The sequence below is a fragment of the Dama dama genome, chromosome X, assembly GCF_033118175.1.
Source record: "Dama dama isolate Ldn47 chromosome X, ASM3311817v1, whole genome shotgun sequence".
Classification (NCBI taxonomy): Eukaryota; Metazoa; Chordata; class Mammalia; order Artiodactyla; family Cervidae; genus Dama; species Dama dama.
In genome coordinates this window covers 13,368,385-13,392,225 of record NC_083714.1, presented here as the reverse complement: position 1 = coordinate 13,392,225, position 23,841 = coordinate 13,368,385, and the positions used below count along the sequence as shown (strand labels likewise).

The window sequence follows — 23,841 nt, the reverse complement described above, 5'->3', positions numbered from 1 at the left end:
GAAACACATTTTATATCAACATATTAATAATTTATTTATAACAGCTTCAAGTATTATCCTACTTGGGGGTGATTTTATTTTGGTAGACGTCTGTGAACCCTAAGCTCTAATGATGTTCTAAGTGTGAAATTTTCAAATGGGTTGGTACTTCTGCAGTCACAGTCACCCTCTATTCCTCACACAAATCTCAGTAAATATTAACTGATATGCTCCTGTAGAGTGAAGTAAAATTTGACCAGCAGAAAAATATTAGCAAAGGATCTTTAAGAATTAATGCAAGTAAATTTTGTTTTGAAACAGTAACTAAATAGCTTTTATGACCTCCAGGCGGTTATACAATTCATGACAAGCCAAACCCCAGAGGTGAAATCGTAATTGGTGGAAAGAATATCTCCATGGGATATTTTAAAAATGAGGAGAAAACAGCTGAGGATTATTCTGTGGATGAAAATGGCCAAAGGTGGTTTTGCACTGGTGATATTGGAGAATTCCATCCCGATGGGTGTTTACAGATTATCGGTCAGTGTGTTCTCTTTTTGTGCTTTTTCTGTAGTTTTTGCAGCTTCAACAACATGAAAGGTAATATTGGTCAAGTCATTAATAACATTGATGATGGTTCTATTAGTTTAAACTTTAGACGTGTTATTTAATTAATGTCTGTGCTTCTCCATCTGTGAAATAGGGACAGCAACATTGACCTGGTAGGGGTTTTGTTAGGATGAAATGAATTTATATGTATAAAATGCTTAGAGCAGGGCAGTGCCTTCACCTTAGTAAGTGGTAGCAGAACCAGCATTAGAGTGGGCAGACATAAATTTGAAGTTTCTAAAAGTGTTCCTCCTATGTGACTTTTTAATTATGTGCATTATTGTTGGCGCTCTATGAGCAAACAACCGTTTCTTTTTAAATACCATGTTGAAAAGCAGGAAGATAGCAGGTGGTAATGAGAAAACAAAAATTGCTTCAGAAGAGGGACTTTTGGTTGTTTCTTTATGGGTTTTTTCCTTTTTTTTGGTCAACTACATTTGGTTCCATATAACCATGTACTGCAACATACCCTATTCTAGGGCTTCCTCACCATTTACCTCCCCACCCAAGAGGCAGTGTGGACACATTATTTTCCCTAGTGGCCACTTATATGACTCTAACTAGCCTAGACTCTTAGAACGAACTTTTTGGCCAACACATCTCAGTTCTCAACGTTAATCCATTCTGAGAATGTCAATTGGCTTGGCACTGCCTTTATTGAGCCTACTAGAATAGACTTTGAAGTTCAAAGCTACTCCAAAATAGCCCTTACACTACTCACTTTAATCAGGCAAAAGTTAAAAATTTGACTATCTAATACCGATCACAGTATTGGGTCTCATTCAGGCTCTTTTCAAGCCATAAAATTTCCTCAGTCATATCTACAGTGGTCCATTTAAATCTGTCTCTGGACCCATATGTGACCTGAATAGAATCAGAGATTTCCTGAAAAAATCTGGTTCTTTGCCTAGAAGTTTGATCTGCCAGGGAAATTTCCAGGAAGCATGGCTTGATTTAGAACCTGTAACCTCCTCATTGCCTTTTTCCCCTTGATCCTTAATTGTGCTAGAATCAAAGATTGGCTCTGTTGGCATGTAGAGTGGGTTCCCAGCCTATGAGTAGGGATGTAAGACAACCTGATGATTAGCCATGCTGTGCCATCGTGTGCCAGCATGTTATTAGAGCACAGTCATTTTAACAATAAAAAATTGAAAAAGAAAAACTTTTGGTGTGGGATGTAACATTTTAGCCAGTACTTCTTTAAGTAGGCGTTTTCTTTTTAACTGATGTGTGGGAGCAGGCATTCTATATAACAAGATTTTAGAAGTATCTTTATGACTAAAGGTTAAGGCGATGGGATGGAAAGGAAATCAAAATTGTACATACCTGTACTGTGGGTAAGCTAACACGCTTCATGACTTACAGACCGTAAGAAAGATCTGGTGAAGTTACAAGCAGGAGAATATGTGTCTCTTGGGAAAGTAGAAGCTGCACTAAAGAACTGTCCACTTATTGATAACATCTGTGCTTTTGCCAAAAGGTAATTCTAAAGTTGCATTTGTTTCATATACTTACAGTAACAGGATAATGGGGAAAATATTGATACAATCATAAGGAAAACATTAAACTTTTAGAGTTGGGGAATGTTATACATTTTATGAAAGTTCTTGAATTCAACAGCTTAAAGGTCATTTGAGATAATCCAGACATTTTAACCATTTATGGACCACCTACAATGTCTTGCCATGCCACAACAGTTATTTGATTTAACATCCATAACAACTGAAACTTAGCATAAGTAATTTTCCTAGGAAGGTAACACAGCTAGTATAAGTTTTCTAAATAAAAAGCCTGAGAGACTGCACCATTTTCTTTCTTTATATGTTAACATGGTTTATTTTTCTGGACTTTATTACTCCCTTTAAAAAATTTAATTATAAAAAACACAAAACCTAAATTCACCATCTTAACCATTCTTTTTTTTTTATTATTTAAATTATTTATTTATTTTACTTTACAACATTGTGTTGGTTTTGCCACATTGACATGAATCAGCCACGGGTGTACATGAGTTCCCCATCCTGAACCCCCCTCCCAACTCCCTCCCCATCCCACCCCTCTGGGTCATCCCAGTGCACCAGCCTCGAGCATCCTGTATCATGCATCGAACCTGGAGTGGCGATTTGTTTCACATATGATAATTTACATGTTTCAGTGCCATTCTCCCATATCATCCCGCCCTTGCCCTCTCCCACAGAGTCCAAAAGACTGCTCAATACATCTGTGTCTCTTTTGCTGTCTCTCATACAGAGTTATCGTTACCATCTTTCTAAATTCCATATATATGCATTAGTATACTGTATTGGTGTTTTTCTTTCTGGCTTACTTCACTCTGTATAATAGGCATTCTTAATACAGTTCACTAGGGTTAAGTATACTTACATTGTTGTACAACCAATCCCCAGAACTTTTCATTGTGCAGAAATGAAACTCAATGTCCATTAAACAACTCCACATTTCCTCCTTCCCCCCCATCCTCCCCACCCCCTGTCCACCAACATTCTCCTTTCTGTTTCTGTGAATTTGACTACTCTAGATACCTTAAATAAATAGAAGCATACAATGCTTATCTTTTTGTGACTGGCTAGAATATTATTCAGCCTTAATAAGGAAGGAAATTCTGATACATACTACAGTATAGATGAACCTTGAGGGAAATTCTAAGTGAAATAAGCCAGTCACAAAAAGATAAGCACCACTCCAACTAATAAAAAAAAAAGATTTAAAAAAAAAATTAAAAAAAACATAAATAAAAAAATAAATAAAAAATAATAAAAAAAATAAATAAAATTCAACAGCTTGAAAAAAAAATAAAGAGTTCAGAAATAGACACACACACAAAAAAAAGATAAGCACCATATGATTCTGTTTATTCAAGGTATCTAGTGCAGTCAAATGGCAGAATCTCTTTCTTTCTCATGGCTCAGTAATATTCCATTGTACATATACACCACATCTTTATCCGTTCATCCACTGATAGACATTTGTTCCTGTATCTTGGCTATTATGGACTAATGCATGCAGTCCACTACATGGACTATGCAGCTGTGAACATGGACCAGCTATCTCTTTGATATCCTGTTTTCATTTCCTTTGGATTTATACCAAGAAGTTAGATTACTGGATCATATGATAGTTCCATTTTTAATTTTTTGAGGAGCCTCCATACTATCTTCTGTAGTGCCTGCACCAATTTGCATTTCCATCAGCAGTGCACAAGTGTTCCTTTTTCTTCACATCCTCCCCCAAACTTGTTATTTCTTGGCTTTTTGATAATAGCCATTTTAACAGGTATGAGGTGATATCTTATTGTGGTTTTGATTTGCATTTCCCTGGTATTGAGCACCTTTTCATGTACCTGTTGACCATCTGATCTGTATGTCTTCTTTGGAGAAATGTCTATTCAGATCCCATACCTATTTTAACTGAATATTTTTTTCTATTGAGTTACATGAATTCTTTATGTATTTTGGCTATTAGCCCTGTATCAGATATGATTTTCAAATGCTTTTCTCCCATTTTGTAGGTGGCCTTTTCATTTCGTTGATGGCTTCCTTTGCTGTGCAGAAGCTTTTTAATTTTATATGCTCCTACTTGTTTGATTTTGTTGTCTTTGCTTTTGCTGTCTAATTAAAAAAATCATTACCACACCTATGTCAAAAAGCTTCCACCTTTGTTTTCCTCTAGGAGTTTTATGGTTTCAGGTCTTTGCCCATTTTTTAATAGAATTATTTTGTTGTTGTTATTGAGTTGTATGAATTCTTTATACGTGCTAGATATTAACCCCTTATCAGACATATCATTTGCAAATAGTTTGTCCAGTTCCCATAGATTGCCTTTTTATACTCTGTCGTAACCTTTGATACACAGAAAATTTTTTATTTTTGTTGTACTCTTCATCTATTTTTCTTTTGTTGCCTGTGCTTGGTATCATATCTAAGAAAGCATTGCCAAATCTAATGTCATAAATCTTTCCCCTTGTTTTCTTCAAGGTGTTTTATTATTTTAACTCCTACATGTTTAGGTCTTTGATCTATTTTGAGTTAATTTCCCTATGTGCTATAAGATACAGATGCAGCTTCATTCCTTTGTATGTGGATATCCAATTCTTTCAGCACCATTTGTTTTAGAGACTGTCCTTTCCCCATTGAGTGGTCATGGTGCTTTTGTTGAAGATCATTTAACCATATATGCAAGGATTTATTCTGGACTGTATTCTATTCCATTGGTCTATCTATATGTCTGTGTTCATGGCAGTACTATGGGCTTTATTACTTCTTAATGAACTTGTAACAAGAGAAATATGTATTTGGACTTAACGTGTACTATTTTTGTTGAATTTATGTTTTAATTTCTGTTCTGTTTTATTATCTAAATTTTTAGTGACCAGTCCTATGTGATAAGTTTTGTGGTTCCTAATCAGCAAAGGTTGACACTTTTGGCACAACAGAAAGGGGTAGAAGGAACTTGGGTTGATATCTGCAATAACCCTGCCATGGAAGCTGAAATACTGAAAGAGATTAGAGAAGCTGCAAATACCAGTAAGTAAGAAATTTTTTGTCTTCTGAAGTCCTCAAAAGTTATTTAATGAGGTCCTATGCATTAGGCTTTTCAAGATGTCTATTTGTTTTGTTTTGATAATAAAAAAGTTTTTTTTTTAAAAACCCTGACTCTTAAATTATATATAATGAATTTTCTTGTTGAAAGGATCTTTAAATGTTATATGGTGAAGTAACCTATCTAGTTCTTTATTGAATGTCACAGCATCCCTGCTAAGTGGTCATCTAGCATGTGTTTGGAATGGTCTAGTCTTTGTTCTCATTGGGCTTCCCTGATAGCTCGGTTGGTAAAGAATCCGCCTGCAATGCAGGAGACCTCAGTTTGATTCCTGGGTTGGGAGGGTCCCTTGAAGAAGGGAAAGGCTACCCACTCCAGTATTCTGGCCTGGAGAATTCCATTTACTATATAGTCCATGGGGTTGCAAAGAGTCGGACACGGTTGAACGACTTTCACATGTGCCCTGGTGTGAATCTTTTATCATTTACTATTGTGTATACTTACTTGGTGTGGGCCCTTTTAATCTAGAAATCTCTGCTCTTTGTTTCTGGGAAATACCCATTTATCTTTTGTTGTGTGTTTGCTTTTCTTTCATAGTCTTTCCCCCCTTTAAGTTTTGGGTTCATGTTTTTATCTGGGACTACTTTTATATGACTGTTGACCTTCTACATTCATCCTCTTATTTTCATATCTATTTTTTCTTTTGTGTTCTGTCTCTTCCATTTTGTTTTATATTCTGGCAGATCCCTCAACTTTATCATTGCTTCAGTCTATTGAAGTTCCAGCTTCTAATAACAGAATTTAAATTTTCAAGAGCTCTTTCCTGCTTTCTCAGTGTCCTTTTAGTAGCTCCAGTTGCTCTTTCATGGGTGCAGTCATCCTCTGAGGATAACTTCTATGAAGTTTTCTTCTCCTGTTACTGTTTCTGTTTCCTCCAGGTTCCACTTTCTGCTTGCTTTGGTTAGCCTCACATACATCTGCTGACCTTTGTCCATTCATATTTGAGAATGAGGTACTAAAAAGCTATTTGGAAAACTTACTGGGCTTCATGAAAAGTTACTCAAATGTTAATGTCTTGGGTAGTACTGTTTCTGCAAAGAAGACTTCTCCACTCTCTTCCCTGGAGTGATATTAACCTAAGTGTCAAGTTTTCTGGCAGCCACAAAAGGGACTCGGGGCTGGGGTTGGGTTACATAGATCTTCCCCTCACTGAATTCTTAGGTTGTCAGCTTTATTCCCTCCCTCTACTGTACCTGGTGTCCTTGAGTCCAGAGTCTCTAGTTCAGCTGGGGCTTCCCAGGTGGCACTAGTGGTAAAGAACCCATTTGCCAATGCAGGAGACTTAAGAAATGCAGGTTTGATCCATGGGCTGGGAAGATCCCATGGAGGAGGGCATGGCAACCCACTCCTATATTCTTACCTGGAGAATCCCATGGACAGAGGAGCCTGGCAGGCTACAGTCCATAGGGTCACAAAGAGTTGGACATGACTGAAGCGACTTAGCACACGTGCACACCTGTCTCCAGCCTGGTTGGGGAAGAGCAGAGTGAGAACTGTCCTCTAAAGAGGCGGGGGTCAGCCTCCTGTTTTCAGTGCGCCTCTCATCTCTCTCTCTGGCCCCTGTAGCTTCTGTCTGTGGGCTCGGGAAGTCGGTTTGCCTCTGTCAGTGTCCTTCAATGTCAACAATTAGCTTTTTAGCCCATTTGCTTTTGGTCTTCTAAGATTTTGTTGCGTCCTCTCACCTACTGTCCTCTTTCTCACATTTCTATTTTTTTTTTTCCTGTGAGGTTAATACCTTTTTAATATAAAAAATTATTTTCAACTGTTTATTTTCCAGAGGAACCTGTATAAACTGTGTACTCTTCATGCTTAATTGGAAGCTGTTAACCCAGTTTAACCTGTTGCCGTCCCTCCAAAAAATGAAAATATCATTTTTCTGAGTATGGGTTACCTATATTCATTCTAAACTACTGGACAATACAGAAAATTTAAAGGAGGAAGCAAAAATCACTTGATAGTACTTACCTTTGGGTGGTGACATTACATATGGTATATATACTTAACGTATCAACGTCATCTACTTTCTTCTAAGTCAGTAGATATAGAATTGCATTACCATGTTTTTTACCTAAATAGTATTCCAGTATAGGAGTATCTACTTGTTAGACTTTTTCCCTCTACTGTTAAACAAATAGACCCCCACCTGTTCTTGCCTCCAAGTCAATTTATTTTCTTATGTAATTATTTTATTAGTATGAATCCTTAGCCATTGAATTTCTTTTTTTTAATTAATTAATTAATTTTCATTTATTTTTATTAGTTGGAGGCTAATTCCTTTACAATATTGTAGTGGTTTTTGCCATACATTGACATGAATCAGCCATGGATTTACATGTGTTCCCCATCCTGATCCCCCCTCCCACCTCCCTCCCCATCCCATCCCTCTGGGTCTTCCCAGTGCACCAGCCCTGAGCACTTGTGTCTAAATGTAGTATTTTAAAAACAACTTCAGTCAATAGGCTGAGCCACCAGGGAAGCCCCAATAGGCTGTTAGTCACTCTCAAAGTACTAATGGACTAGAATGTGACTTGAATAATTCATCATTGAATATTTAACTGTGTGAAAGCAATAATAAAGTTTTTCAGGCTGGAAAACGGAATAATATTCTAGGCTCTAATACATCTACATAACTTTCCTATGTTTGGAATGGGCATGAAACTGAACAATTCATGATTTGGTTAATGAACAGTAATCATGAGTTAAGTCTGTATAACTCAAGAGCTTGTCTGTGCCACAAAAGATTTATTTTACTAATCTTTTGCTTCAGATCATAATTTCAGAAACTGAAAGTGTTAGTCACTCAGTTGTGTCTGATTCTTTGTGGCCCCATGGACTGTAGCCCACCAGGCTCCTCTGTCCATGGAATTCTCTAGGCAAGAATACTGGAGTGTGTAACCATTCCCTTCTCCAGGGGATCTTCCCAACCCAGGGATAGAACCTGGGTCTCCCATTCTTTAACTTTTGAGCCACCAAAGAAGCCCTAATTTCAGAGACTAAGGTAAAAAAGTATAAAATAGTTTCTCAGCTAAATCTGCCTGAGATCATGGACTGTTCACAGCAGGCCTCTTCATGTTTTAAATATAAGTGCAAGGTATTGATAAGAATGCAAAATAATTGTTTTGGGGTGATTTGACAATTATCACTGGCTAAAAAAACTGACATTTGCTGCCACCTTCAGGTCACATTTCATAATGTCCTAGGTAATTCTGATAAAATGCCAAGATAAAAATTGTCTCCTCTAATCTTTTTCACTTGTTGGCAGTTTTTCCTTTTTATAGGAAACTGTGTGATTGCCTATTGTTCCCTATAACTTGTGGTACTAGATAATGCTTAGGTGTTTCCAAAACTGGGAAACCTCTGATGCAGCATTTAAAAAATATGTATGCTTTATTTGCTTGTGTGCAATTGAAATAATATGCCTGCTTTGTGTCATTGTTGTCAGTGTTTCTGGAATAGGACCTAGGTAAGCAGGGAAAGTAATACAAAATAAAAGATTTTGGAGCCCGATCAATACTTGAGTTAGTCCCTTGAAATTCAGATTTGGCCTTATTTCAGGGACCTCTGTGTAACTGAGCTGTAATGTATCATTGGAGTAGATACAGTTAATTTGAACAAGTTTTAATAGTGTTAGTCGCTCAGTCAAGTCCGACACTTTGCGACCCCATAGATTGTAGCCTGCCAGGCTTCTCTGTCCATGGAATTCTCAAGGCAGGAATACTGGAGAGTGTTGCCATGCCCTCCTCCAGGGGATGTTCCTGACCCAGGGATCAAACCTGGATCTCCTGCATTGCAGGTGGATTCTTTACCATCTTAGCAACCAGGGAAGCCACCAGGGAAACAAGTTTCATATCCTTTTATTTACCTTTTTAGGCATCACTTTTAGGAAGTTGGTTGTAAGTAGTTCAAAAGATTACTTTTCATACTCAGCTTTATATTTTTCTCTTATTTTAATGAGAAACTCAATAATTCAACCAAGCTTTCATAAAACTTAGACTAGCCTTAGAACAAAAGCTTCATTGAATTTGAGTTCTTTGTGCCTATTACTAAAACCAAGTTATCCCTAAAGTTACCTAAGGCTGTTTAGTAGTAGTTTTAAAGCATGCCGATGTTTGTTTGTGTCTTCTAAACTGCTGTTTTAAATGATAGCATATAAAATAAAGCTCATCTGTAGATTAACATTACTGTTAGTAGTGAGTCTTCAGAATCTGGAATAGGACCTTAAAGAATCTTAAAGAAGACATTGTATTAATAATAAGTAACTTGACTGAATATAACTTATTGAAATTTAAAATTATTGAGTACTATATTGATTGCTTCTCTTTATTTTCACCATTTTTCTTATATTTCTTTCAACATGTGTTGTCTAACTCAAACCCATTATGTGCTACATCAGTTCTTGTATCGTTTAAAAGTATGAAATTCACAACCCCCTTTTGATTCTTATTTGAATTATAATAAAGTTTCTGAAGAACAGTTATCTAGAGGCTAATTTTCTGTGGAATGAGTGAATAAACATGTATGTGCTTCTTGAGGGCTCAATGTAGCCTGTGAATGGCAGTGAATAGAACAAAACCCCTGCTTTCATTTTAATAAATCAGACACATATACAATGTATGGGGTGGTGATAAGTATTTTGAAGAAAAGATAGCATAAGGGGATACAGAGAGACAAAGGGACTTCTGTTTTGTTAGGAGTGGTCAGGGAAATCCTCTCTGAGGAGGTGGCAGTTGAACAGACACTTGGATGAAGTAAGGAAGTGAGCTGTGCAGCTGCTATAGGGAAGGCCATTCGAGGCAGAGGGAGCAGCAGATAGACTCTAAATTGGAGGATGTCTACACACACACATATATATAGTGTGTGTGTGTGTACTCAGTTGTGTCCGACTCTTTGCAACCCCGTGGATTGTAGCCTGCCAGGCTCCTCTGTCCATGGGATTCTCCAGGCAAGAACACTGGAGTGGGTTGCCATGCCCTTCTCTGGGGAATCTTCCCGAGCCAGAGATGGAACCTGCATCTCCTGCATTGGCAGGCAGATTCTTGACCACTGCACCGCCTGGGGACATATATATTAGGGAAAAAAACTGCATAGACCAAAACCATCCAACTGAAACAATTGATGTGTACTTTGAGAAGTATAAAATGAAATTATAAGGTGGTGGTATTTAATTAACTATAACATACCATTAAGTAAGTTTGTCTCATCACCTGCATCATCTAAATCCTGCAAAATTCATGTTTTATTGTTTCTCTCTCTCACTCTTCCCCCTCCCTTCCTCCCTCTCTCCCCCTTTCCTCTCCCTGCCCCCACACTTCTCATTTCAGTGAAACTGGAGCGATTTGAAATTCCAATCAAGGTTCGCTTAAGCCCAGAGCCCTGGACTCCTGAAACTGGTTTGGTCACTGATGCTTTCAAACTGAAAAGGAAGGAACTGAAGAACCATTACCTCAAAGACATTGAGCGAATGTATGGGGGCAAATAAAATGCTGAGCTCGTATTTACAGTTGTGCAGAAGGTGGCTTGGTGTTTTTTTGGTTCTAGAGTTTTAAGCCTCGGGTCATTGAACTGTCTGTTAGAATGTAAAGTGTATCGTTCTAAAGACATAGTAACAAAAAATCAAAACCAAAAGTGATTAAGTCTGCTTTAACTAGTTTCCATAGTTCTAGTGAAGCTGAAATTGAAAAGTTATTTCCCTGTAGCTGTGTTATTAATTTTAGAACAAAACTTTCTGTTTTTAAAAATTGGCCTAAGATTATACTTGTTTCATTAAAGAAAAAAATTTAATGTTGAACAAAATAAATTAGAGCTGGAGTAGAATGTAGTTTGAGGAAATTTGCAACTTCCAACGTCTACTGTCTTCCTAGTTCAGAAGATGCTTAAATATTAAGCATGACCAAAAAAATGTATTAACATTACTCAAAGCAGAAGTGCTGCAGGGCTTTAAAATTCTCTTCCAACCATTTGTCTTGATTTGTAATATAATATACGGAATCAAAAACATTGGAAACCATTTTAGGATTCATAATTGTTGTGTAGGTTAGACGTAGAATCATTATAATATTGTGAATAATTGCAGTGCCTGAAGTTAGAATAAAAACATATAAATGCACCAAAAATATCTAGTAATACATTTAAAGGGAAATTGAACTGTTATTTGAAACTTGGAGATGAAAAATCAGTAACTAATTATTTGAATGGCTTAAGTATAAAAGTACATCTTCAAAATGCTGAAAATTGCCTTTCTCTGTTCAAAATAAGACTGAAATCAAGAGTTAAAATGATAGAAATTTAATCAAATTTTAGTGGGAGCATTTTCTCTGTTAGAAAAGGTGATGATATCCTGAGTATTTAGAATCTTGACCCTTGCATAGCATTGAACCTGGGAAAGGATTTAGACTCTGAATTTATCTTTGATAACAGGGATTGGTTTTAAAGTGTATCATATCACACTCATAATTTAAGGTCTGTTTGCTATTGCTGATTTGATTCTTGATCAATTTGTATTTCTAAAAGCATTTCATTTTGCTTTAATTTTAGCAAAGCGGATTATGATAAATGAATTCCCTGCTATCTTGTTTAAATCTATGAATGATTAATTAACTTGGACGAATTTGGGGAAGTTAAAGGGAAGAACACTGTTACTACTTTTTTTTCCTGTTTGTAAGAAGAGTTTAGAAACTGGAAATGCTGGATTTGGGAGAAGGGAAGTTACTCAATAAGGGACTGATATTTGTGCAGTAACTTTGTGTGTGGGCTTCTTTTTGAATCTTTAATTGAAATCTGGGATTATATATCCCTGAAATATAGTCACACTTGAACCATAGTTACTGTAAAAAAAAAAAAACCCACAAAACTTCTTAATACTGTTATTCTTTGCACTTTTTTCTTAGTCATTTTATATATATATACATATATATATATGCCTATATATATATGTTGCTTATATTGCTTTGTACAGTTGTGGGCCACCACTGCAACAAAACACATTCTTTTTGCTCTAGAATATTTATAAAGAAAATATTTAAATATTATGTATATGGTGGTTAAAAGGAAAAATCATCTGGTGTTATTATAAGCAAGAATGAAGGTTTTTGTAAAGAATGTTCAGTGTCTGCAATGTAAAATTTGAAGCAAGGCCCCCTGAAGTTATGTGTATGTGAGTATTCTCATTCTTCCCAAATTGCCTTTGAAGAGTGAAAAACCATTCTTACAAGTAGACTACTGTTCAGCTTCTGCTGTTCCTGGCCCACTGTTGACCCTCTAAGGATGATGTACTTAGACTTTTTTAGTATGTGACCTCCCCTTTTGGAATGGTGATTTAAAATGTGTGAGTGCATGCATACATACTCAGATATTTGCACCCCCACCCACTCCCATCTCCCAAAAGCTAGAACACTGCCAACTAATCTGTTGTATGGGTCCTTTAGAAACACGTAATTAACACTTAAGGATGGGTGCTGCTAATTCTTTGTGAAAATCCAAATATTGTTAAGGGACCAGGGAGATGCCACTACCCCGTGATTTTTCATCAAAAAATACACTTGTTTATGTAAACAGATCTTTCCATATTCATGGTGACTTTTTAAGTATTTGAGCCTACAGATTTTGATCCTACATTTTTATACCGGTTTAAATTGTTCACTGTTATTATTACATGTCAGCCATCAAATAAAGTTGTACTTTAAAAATTTCCTACAAGTATGTACATTTCTAAGACGAACACCTGTGACTTTTGCTTTAATTACATGAAAGTATCTTGCCTCCAAAATTTCCTACAAGTATGTACATTTCTAAGTCAAACACCTGTGACTTTTGCTTTATGTGAAAGTATTTTGCCTCCTTGATATTTGTATTGATTCTTTTTTTTTCTGGAGTGGAGGTATAATTGTATCACTTTTTGGAACTGAGATACAGATGAATGATTCAAAAAGTCAGAAGTTAAGAATGTTTCTATGGTCATAAAGATTGATTAATAATCTTTGCCTATATTTTCCTGATGGCACATTACAGATGTTTCTGGAATAGCAAGATGAAAACAGATTAAAGATTGTGGGATATTTGAGATTTGGAGAGAAATATTTTAATTTTCAAATGTAGTTACAAATTAGAATGTATTCATATTTGTATTTTCTGTTCAAATGCACGATTGCCGGATTGTTACTTAGATTTTCATGTTTTCCTTGATGAAAAGCTTTGCTCTGGTTTTTAAGTTTGCACTTGAATCTTAAGAAATAAATCCACCCATGTTATCAAGCCAGTTCGTGCTTAATTATGTGCCAGGATAAAATCTGCAAATTTGAAGAATATTAACCAAACTTTTAAACACATATTTCAAAAGTACTGATCTCTAGGTTTATAGAATTGCATTAAGCAGATAACCTGGTTTGTGGAAATCACATCCATTAGTTTGGAGGATTGAACCCAAAGCTGTTACTTTTGTACAGTTAGTAGAGTAAAATTCGTTTGTAGCACTGATACTGTGGGACAAAACATAGTCATGTTGTGTGGATTGTTAGCATGTGCTAATAAATAATTGTTACCTTCAGGCTAATTAAAATTTAGGGAAAAATTAAGTTACCTGAGTTATACAAGGGTGTATATAAAATGGTATTAGAGACGGGGAACCATTGCCTGAGTCTATTTCCTGGCTTTGCCACTCACTAGGTGTGTGACTGGGCAAGTTCGTTAACATCTCTCCACTGCATTTCTGCTTCCTGAAAAATGAGGTGCATTGATAATAGGATGGTTGTGAGGGTAAAATGAGTTAAACTGTTTAAAACATAGTAAGCATATGTTACCAGCACCAACAAAAACATATGTTAGCTGTTATCATCATCATTGTTGTATCCAGGTAACATTCATCAGTCAAGTGTTTTAACATACTGGCTGGCACACTCAGGGACTCAAAGGACTGCTAGCCCCTGAAGACTTGGTAGAAAGTTCTGGATTTAGAGGTGAGGAGACCTGGGCTCACTGTCACTAGTTTTGTAGCCATGGACGAATCTCATAACACTCCCTTAGCTTTAGTTTCTTTTTCCTGTATCAAAGAAAGAAAGGGGGAAGACTGGACTTAAAAAAAAAAAAAAGCCCTTTGTAAATAGAGGAAGATGAATGACAGAAGAAATAAGGAGTGTAATTGACCCTAAGTCCCATCATATCTAGCTTTCTTATTGTGATTTTGCTATCCTATCCCAAGGTGAGTTTTTGTTTTTCTAAGATGCCCTTGGTCCCAAGTTTCCTAGAGGGATATGAGGCTGTAGATGATGCCATGCTACTAGGTATCAAGAGTTTCTGTCACTCCCATGTTCTCTCTTTAAAAAGCAGGGCTGTGCATACACAATTCAGCAGTGCTTTCAGGTATATGCTGTGGCCATACACTTCTGTGTATCCTGCTCGTGCTCAGTCCCTCAGTCGTGTCTGGCTCTGTGATCCCATGGACTGTAGCCCACCAGGCTTCCCTATCCATAGGACTTTTCAGGCAAGGATACTGGAGTGGGTCACCATTTCCCTCTCCTGGGGATCTTCCCGACCTAGCAATCAAACTTGCATCTCCTGCCTTGGCAGGCCGGTTCTTTATACTGAGCCACCTGGGAAGCCCCTGCTTCTGTGTATATGAAACAATATTTTATGACAGTGTTTATGTGAAAAAAAAAAAACAATGAGATGACCAGTGACTCTCGTTTATTTAAATGCTAGTTGTCACCCTCTCTACACTGATTTCATGACCCCACAAGATGGTGCTGTCCGATGGAACTCTGTGAGGTTGGAAATGTTTTGTATCTGTGCTATCCATTACAGTACCACTAGGCCATCAAGCATTGGAGATGTGGTTAGTGTGACTGAGGAACTGAGTTTTTCATTTCATTTCCATGTTGGCTAGCACAGCTCTAGAGAGTGTGCAAGCCACTCTTTGGAAAGCACAGGTTGAAAGTCAGCTATCCTATGAAGTCCATGAAAGAAAGCTATCCCTTGCTCTCATCCACCTCCTCTACCTCAGAGACAACCACACTGTTAGACCTCCCAGTCAGTACTAGTATTTTCTTGTTAGATGAGAAGGCAAGGATTACCTTTGAAGACTAGAGAAAAGAGCAAATTGGTTCTGTAAGATAAATTTTCATAAAAAACTTGAAAACTACCATTAAATAAGAGCAGAGAGCTGCAGGAAAAAGTAATATATAGAAAACAAAGCCAAGCTCTTATTATAAATATGATGGCTAAAATGAAAAATTGGAAGAACTGGTAGAGGAAATTTCTCAGAAAGTAGATTTTTTGGAGGGGCCAAAATATTGTGGTAAAATAATATATATAATGAAATGTTGCTTTAATCATTGTTGAGTGTGCAATTAGATGGTATTAATTATATTCACAAAAATGTTGTGCCACTATCACTACTACCTAATTCCAAACAAAGTATTTTTTAAAGATGAAAAATAGGAACAAAAAGGTAAGGGTATTAAAGAGTCAGTCCAGGTGATTCATCATTTGAACAACAGAACTTCGAGAGAGAGAGAACCAAATAAAGGGAGGGGGATTTCAAGTATTCAAGAAAATTACCCAGAACAATGTGGGTGGAGTTTGTTAAAAAAGCTTTGCTGTAAGGTGATGTTGGCTGGGCCATTTGGGAAACCCCATGTCAGCACTATTCGTAATGACCCACAAATTGGAAACAACTATAATGGCTATCAACAGGAGAATAGATAGAAATTGTGGTATATTCATACAAGGAAATGCTACATAGCAAATAAAAAGAATAAACTACATGCAAAGATATGGATAAATTATATTCACAGATAATTATGTTGTATGAAAGAAGCTATTCACAGTACATTATGATTCTATTTATATGAAGTTTATATGAAGAATAGCCACAACAGTGATAGAACCCAGAATAATGGTTTTCTCTGAAGAAAGTGGTGGTGTTGCGTAGAAAGGGACATGAGGGAATCTTCTGACATCCTGAAAATGCCCTAAATCTTGCTAACACGAGCATCCTGAGTAGGATCAGACATGTCTGGCCTGAGGAGGCAAGATTGATGGGAGAAGTTGAAGGTTGGGTGGATTTGGGTGTGTTGGAGGAGAAGAGGATGAACCAATTCCACTCATATTCTGTCCAGCATATACTGGACAGAATGTAAAACTGATCTCAAACTGATCAATTTTGGAAACAAATGTATTTAATTAAGGGTGTGGGAGAACCTGAAAGGCTCATCTGATGAGCAACATCTTTGTGGGCTTGAATAGGAGGAAGTAGACCTAGGCAGCTGTGAAATAAGGGGCACAGACAACTTGGGTGAACTTAAAATACCTGAAGTATGTCAGTATATTTTACTGTTTGCATCTGCTTTCGGTCTCAGTTGGGCTTAGTTTTTGGGAGACTTGACCTCATGTACCTAGTTCATTTCCTACTCTCTTCCCACAATTACTACCACAGATCAGACCTTCAGTACTTTTCACCTATATCAGCTATGCATGCCTGAGTGCTTAGTCGCTCAGTCTTCTCTGACTGTTTGCTACCCTATGGACTGTAGCCTGCCAGGCTCCTCTGTCCATGGGATTCTCCGAGCAAGAATACCGGAGTGGGTAGCCATTCCCTTCTCCAGGGGATCTTCCCAACCCAGGGATTGAGTCTGGGTATCCTGCATGCAGGCGGATTCTTCACCATCTGAGTCACCAATACAGCTATACTGACCTCCCAAGTAGTTTCTTGGCAAGTCTTTTCTTTCCATCACAGCCAGTATACTCAGTATACTCCATCTTGTCCAGAGCTCTGCCAGACTAACCTTCTTAAAATACCACCTTGTTGATGCTGTTTTTATTCAAATCACCATGTCTTGGTATTCAAGTCCCTGAATCAGAAGCGCTGTCTTTACTTGTCTTACCATATCTCCACAACAGAAACCTTCCATTCTCTTTCATTTCTGTGTTTTCCAATCTGCCAAGCTCATCACTCCAAGTTGTTCTTCATCCTGCCTTCACTTAGAAATCACATGGGAAGTTTAACAGCAACAACAACAACCAAACCCAAACAAACAAAAAACAGTATCCGTGCCTCATCCTCTCTCACTGGTCAACAGTGACCTTTTCCCTAGATCTGTAAGTTCCTTTGACACCTGTCCTTAGATTAAACTATTACACAAAATACTTCACAGAAGAGAGGGCAGTCTTCACAGCTTACCAAGATAGGAGGCTCCCGGTTAACTGTTGGCTCCCCTAATCCTCTCCTGTTGATAGGGGATTGATTTTTCTTTTGTGGGACAGATGATCTATTTCCTTTGACACCTGAAAACGTGACAGATTCTGAGAGAATGAAATCTTGAATCAGTTTGTTTCTTGGAAGACACTCCTAAGGGTATCAAGAACCAGAAATGGGCTTTAGTGGTGGGACCACTTGGAAGTGCTAACCATCAACTTTATCTAATTCATATTTTTTGCCTTGGGGCTGTGAGAAATCAACAACAATACTAATAAGAGTCAAGAGACTCCTAGGGACAAGGAAAAAGAGAAAAGAAGAGAGAATATGTTGACCTATCCATGTGTCTCTCCAGGGAGACTTTGAAGCAGAATTATGAAAATGATTCTTTTGAAGTCAGGTATTTCTTCTTGTGGCCAGCTTTTTGCTAGCTCATGGAGTTATAAGAAGCTCAGAATCAGATATATGTATATGTATACATACATATGTATTACAGACATGTCCGCACATATTTTCTTTATGGCCAACAGCTCTACCTTAGCTGTATCTTTGACATTCCTTAGGATGGGGCACTCCAATGCCCATTTTCAATTTGGGATGGTGAATTGTACTCATCAACATAGGAAAGTAGCAGTGTAGCTCCCCAAGAATGGGGGGAGGAACTTCCCTAGTGCTCTAGTGGCTAAGTCTCTGTGCTACCAGTGTAGGGGGCCCAGGTTTGATCCCTGGTCAGAGAACTAGATCCCACATACCACAACTAACAGTTCCTGTGCTGCAACTAAAGATCCCGTGTTTGGCAACTAAGACCTGGCACAGTCAAATAAATAAAATAAATATTCTAAAAAAAATTGTTTAAAAGAATGGGGGAGAGACGAGGCCAGAAAGGGAAATCAGGAAGCCTCCTTGTCTAGTGACTGAATCATGAGCTACTTCAGCAGGCAATGCAGAGATGAGTTAAAAGTTGTCACATTTGAACCCCAGCCTTCCTCAAGATCACATAATTTCTCACCCAAATCTTCATTTCATTGGCCATTAGGATTCATGATGGTGAGAGAATTAACTTTTCTCAGGGAGTCCAAGGGAAGGAAAGGATGTGGACTCTTCCGTTTCATTTCAGCAGGAGTCTTTATTTTCTCTGCAAGACACCCCTTGGGCTCTCTTTGTTTGTGAATTCTTCCCTTTTGCTTATGATATAAACAATAGCTCCCTTGACCCTATCTCCTGGGGTTGTGGGATATCTTGGTTGACCTTTGGTTGTGTTCTGAGAAGAAAAACTCCAAACTGGCCTGGAGTTGTGGGGCTTCAGCATCCTGTCTCCAGGAAGAAGGCCAATTACTTCATTCTCTTACAGCTCTGGGACTTTCTCTTTGAAGTTTTAAAAGATGGCTTCAGCACTGAATGTTTCTTAGATAACAAAGCCATTTCTGTTTTAAGACCCTTTTAAGTTCCAATAAGACTTCTTTGGTCTTGAAACATGACACTGAAGAAGTACTTCGGAGCTTGATGCTATAGGGTAGACGATGTTCTTGTGCTGTCAGCACGAAATATCAGACTATGGGGGTGAATTAGAAGTTGAACTGTGAACTGAAGACTCTCAGTATGTAGGAATTTGGAAGAGACAGAGATCCATTTAGGCTTCAGTTGTCCAGGAAGCCTTCCTTGGAGCCTCCATTCTAAGCCTAATGCTGAAGAGGCAAAAGTGACTCTTACCAACTTCTAGTTAATAACGAAGAGTGCATATTCATCTACAGCAGCATCCCTTCTGTGACAAAGTGGAATGAGAGCAACAACAATGCCATGGGTTATAACTTGAGATTCTCAACCAGAGATGCTAGGTGTGCCTGAGATATTGATGCCCTCTGCCCTTGGAGTGGCCAGAGCTCCCTGGCAGGCTACTTTCTTACCCATTTATCCTAGGGGTCATATATGTTATCTATGTGTGCTATGTGATGAAAACAATTGGAAAGCACTATTTTAGATAGATCCCTCCTCTGAGAAAACTCTGGTGACTCATGGTCACAATGCTTTGTTTTCATGTCATAGTTCCAGGCAGACCGTCAGCTCTGAGAAGGTAGACAGACTGTGTCTGACTTGTTCACTGCTATATCTCTAGTGTCTGCCACTGTGCCTGGAACATAGTACATTCTCAGATAATATTTCAGGTGAGTCAAAATCACAGTGAGCTACAACCTCACACCTGTTAGGATGGCTATTACCAGGAAGACAAGAAATAACAAGTTTGATGAGGATGTGGAGAAAAGGGAATCCTCGTGCACTGTTGGTAGGAATGTAGATTGGTGCAGCCACTATGGAAAATAGTATGGAAGCTCCTCAAACAATTAAAAATAGTATTGAGGTTCCTATCATATGATTGAGCAATTCCACTTCTGGGTGTTTATCTGGAGAAAATGAAAATACTAACTTGAAAAGATATATGCATCCCCATGTTCACTGCAGTATTATTTACAATAACCAAGATATGGAAACAACCTAAGTGTCCATCGATGGATGAATGAAAAAAGAAAATGTGGTGTATATATACAATGGAATAAATGAAATAAGTCAGAGAAAGAGAAATACTGCATGATCTCATTTATGTGTGAAATCTAAAAAAACCGAAAAACAAGCTCATAGAAAAAAACATTGGTGGTTGTTGGGAGGTATGTGGGAGAAAGGGGTGAAGAGGGTCAAAGTTACAAATTTCCAGGTATAAAATAAATATGTCTTGGGGATGTAATGTACAGCCTGGTGACTATAGTTAATAATGCTGTACTGCATATTCATAAGTTGCTAAGGAAGTAGATATTAAAAGTTCCCATCACAAGAAAAATTTTGTAACTGTGTGTGGTGACTGATGTTCACTCACCTTATTGTGGTGATCATGTCACAGTATATTCAAATATCGAAGCATTATGTTGTACACTTATAACTAATAAATGTTATATGTCAATTATACCGCAACATAAAAAAGAAAATATTTCATGAACAAATGAGAAAGTCTAGACCATGAAGGATGAGTAAAATTAGGACAACATAGAAGGCTTAAGAGTTTGCAGGGAAAAACAATATGAATAGAATCAGATATGGTCATGATGTGGGCCAGGCACAATTTGGAGAGCAACAGAGGGGCCCAGAAATGTTCATGTTTTGAGGCAGTGGGAAATTACCAGGCTCCAGCATGCCTATGTTGGGTGAATAAAGAACCAGTGAAGCACTATTGCCCCCAAAGTCAGAATTAAAACAAACACGTGGTAGTTGACACAACTGGTCTTGATTTTTCTTTTAGCATCTAGTTTCAAGTCAAGCTTTGCTTATCCACTGTGGGAACCAATTTCTCACTTGGTCTGGGTCCCAATCCCAATATTCCTAAATGTTCCCACAGCATCTTCCAGCTCAGAGGCCCCCATCAAAGCACCTGGCACTCCCAAGGCAAGGATGCTGTGCCAGCCCTTCATGATGCAGGGGTGAGAGGAGGTGAACGCTGTTGTTTTCCTTACCCACATGTTGCGGACATTGCTTTCCACATGGAGGAAGGGTCCGAGTGACTACTTCCTATTCAAAACATCCCAAATGTCACATCCGCAGGGACGGCTGCTATGAGCTCTCTGAGGATGAGTTAAATGCCCCTCTTCTGGGACCTATAGCACCATATGCTTATCATTAATGATGAAGTAACCATGGGTGAGGGCTTCCCAGGTGGATCAGTGGTAAAGAATCTGCCTGCCAGTGCAGGAGACATGGGTTTGATCCCTGATCCGGGAAGATCACCCCTGGAGAAGGACATGGCAACCGACTCCAGTATTCTTGCCTGGAGAATCCCATGGACAGAGGAGCCTGGTGGTCTACAGTCCATGGGGTTGCAAAGAGTCGGACACAACTGAGCAGGCCTATAACCACGGCTGACATTATTAAACATTTAATATGCTCAAAGCACTATTCTAGGTGCTTTCTCAGCATTATCTTATTCAATCCTTGCCACAAAACCCTACAGTGAGCACTTTTATTATAATCTCCATTTTACAAAAGACGAAACTGGAACACAGAGAAGTTAAGTGACTTTGCTCAAGGTAACAGAGCTGGTAGATGGCCAACTCAGAACGAAAATGCAAGTTTGCCTTATTTGTCTCTAATAGGACTTTTACCACACAGTGTTGTAAGGGTTTGGGTAACCCCCACACCCTAGAACGTTAGCCTCATTACGGGAGGAAGCGAGTCTCATCTGGATTCTCCACTCCTAACCCAGGGCCTGGCACAGAAACCGGCAATAAACCTGTGAACAGAAAAACGAAGAAAAACAATAACCCAAGGCTTCCACCAGATGGCGCTGTGGCAAGTCCAAGAGAAAAGGGCCCCGGGCTGCTTCCTTTCCAACTTCTTTCCCACAGAATACCTCAAGTCTGCACATTTGTTTTCTTTCCTTTTCCAGAGAAGACTGAGTGGGCGGGAGAAACATTTTTCAAGATAATGTTTAGGCATGAATTGACACAAATTTGACAATTTGTGACCTTATGGTTTGGCCCTAAAGGGAAGGTTGACCCTACTCCATTCTCTTAGATTCACACACTTCTTTCAGAGATCTCAAAATGGTTTTCAGACTCTTGTCATTATTAAAAAGGCAGAAATAAAATCCGAATTGCCCAAAACATTGAAGGAGGCTGTGTACTGGAGTGAAAAGGTTTCCTGACTAGGAGGTAGGATTCTGATGGCTGTGTGTGTGTGTGTGCGTGTGCTCCATCATGTCTGATTCTTTGTGACCCACAGACTGTAGCCCACTAGGCTCCTCTATCGATGGAATTCTCCAGGCAAGAATACTGGAGCGGGTTGCCATTTCCTTCTCCAGGGGATCTTCCCAACCCAGGGATCGAACCCTGGTCTCTTATGTCTCCTGCACTAGCAGGTGGATTCTTAACCACTGAGGCACATGGGGACTTCAGTCAAGTCTTTCTCCTCTCTGGACTTCCATATTCTCAGCTGAAAAACAAAGGGGTTAGGAGTGAACAGAGAAGTTCTTTTTTTTTCCTGTTAGCCTCTGGACAAAGGACATTAGACAGCAGCATTGTAGCATAGTGGTAGTACATTACGGGCGGCTTCCCCTGTGGCTCAGTGGTAAAGAGTTCGCCTGCAATACAAGGAGCCTCAGGAGATATAGTTTCAATCCCTGGGTTGGGGAGATCCCCTGGAGGAGGAAATGGCAACCCACTCCAGTATTCTTGCCTGGAGAATCCTATGGGCAGAGGAGTCTGAAGGGCTACAGTCCATGAGGTGGAAAAGAGTTGGACACAACTGAAGTGACATGGCATGCATGCAGTGCATTACAGACTCAGGTTCAAGTCTTGGCCACCTACAAGGTTGTGACTTTGAGCAAGTTAACCTCTCTTGGCCTCAGTTTCCTCATCTGTATAATGGGAATGACACTGTACCTACCTCAATGGGTTCCTGTAAGGATTAAGTCAGATAATGCATATAAAGTGTTTAACACAGTGCTGGGCACATGTAAGCTTTCAGTAAAAGCTATTATTGCACAGAGTTGACTCACATTTTAGCAACTCCATCTAGAGACTGGATATACATTTAGTAGTCAGCAAAATGGGTGATGGGGTAGGCTTTATGTAATAAACCACAAACAGGCCTGGCCCTATTCTAAGAGTAAATGCATGTCATGGGTACAAGACAAAGCTAAGTATGGGATTGAAGCAAAGAGCTGGAAAAGTAACCACAAACAATTGGAATCCTCATACATTATCGGTGGGAGTGTAAAAAAATACAACCACCTTGGGAAAAGGTCTGGCCATTTCTTATAAAACTAAGTCACATCTTCCCTATGACCCAGCATTTTCTCCCTCTGTATTTTCCCAAGAAAAAGGAAAATATATGTTTACAAAAAGACTTGTATGAGAATATTCATAGCCACCTTACTCTTAATAGACAGAAACTGAAAACAATACAAGTATCCATCAGTAGGAGAAAGGATAAATGGATAACTGATACACAAACTGTGGTACTGTCACACAATGGAGTGCTATTCATCAATAAAAAGGGACAAATGACAGGTACATGATTGGATGATTCTCAGAAACCTCAGGCTGAGTCAAAGAAGTCTTTTCTTAGCATGTGTCTTTTCAAAGAGGTCTTATACAAAAGAGTTCATGCTATATGATTCCATTCATATGAAGTTATATAATAGGTAAAACTAATCAATGATAGAAAAAAAAAAATCAAAGCAGTGGGTACCTCTAGGAGTGAAGGGAGAGGACTGCCAGGGAAGGGGCAAGAGGAATCTTAATCTTGAGTGGAGATAATCTTCTACATCTTAGTAGGGAGCTAAATTACAGAGTTACATTTGTCAAAACTCAGCAAATGTACAATTAATGTTTGTGTATTTCATCATAGATATATTTTACCTCAAAAGTAAAACAAAGAATAACAAGCAAATATTGAACCCTATCCCC

General features: G+C 38.4%; 1 protein-coding gene across 5 annotated transcripts in view; it reads left to right on the top strand.

The window, feature by feature from the left end:
- Nucleotides 1-13,455, top strand: part of ACSL4 (acyl-CoA synthetase long chain family member 4) — a 68,607-nt gene extending 55,152 nt beyond the window's left edge. For all 5 annotated transcript variants that reach the window (XM_061136867.1, XM_061136865.1, XM_061136864.1 and 2 more), the window contains exons 13-16: nt 328-519; nt 1,954-2,068; nt 4,972-5,129; nt 10,527-13,455. In XM_061136867.1, the coding sequence (XP_060992850.1) occupies nt 328-519; nt 1,954-2,068; nt 4,972-5,129; nt 10,527-10,684 (623 nt within the window). In that variant the 3' untranslated portion in view covers nt 10,685-13,455. The remainder of the gene's footprint in view (nt 1-327; nt 520-1,953; nt 2,069-4,971; nt 5,130-10,526) is intronic.
- Nucleotides 13,456-23,841: the final 10,386 nt, after the last annotated feature.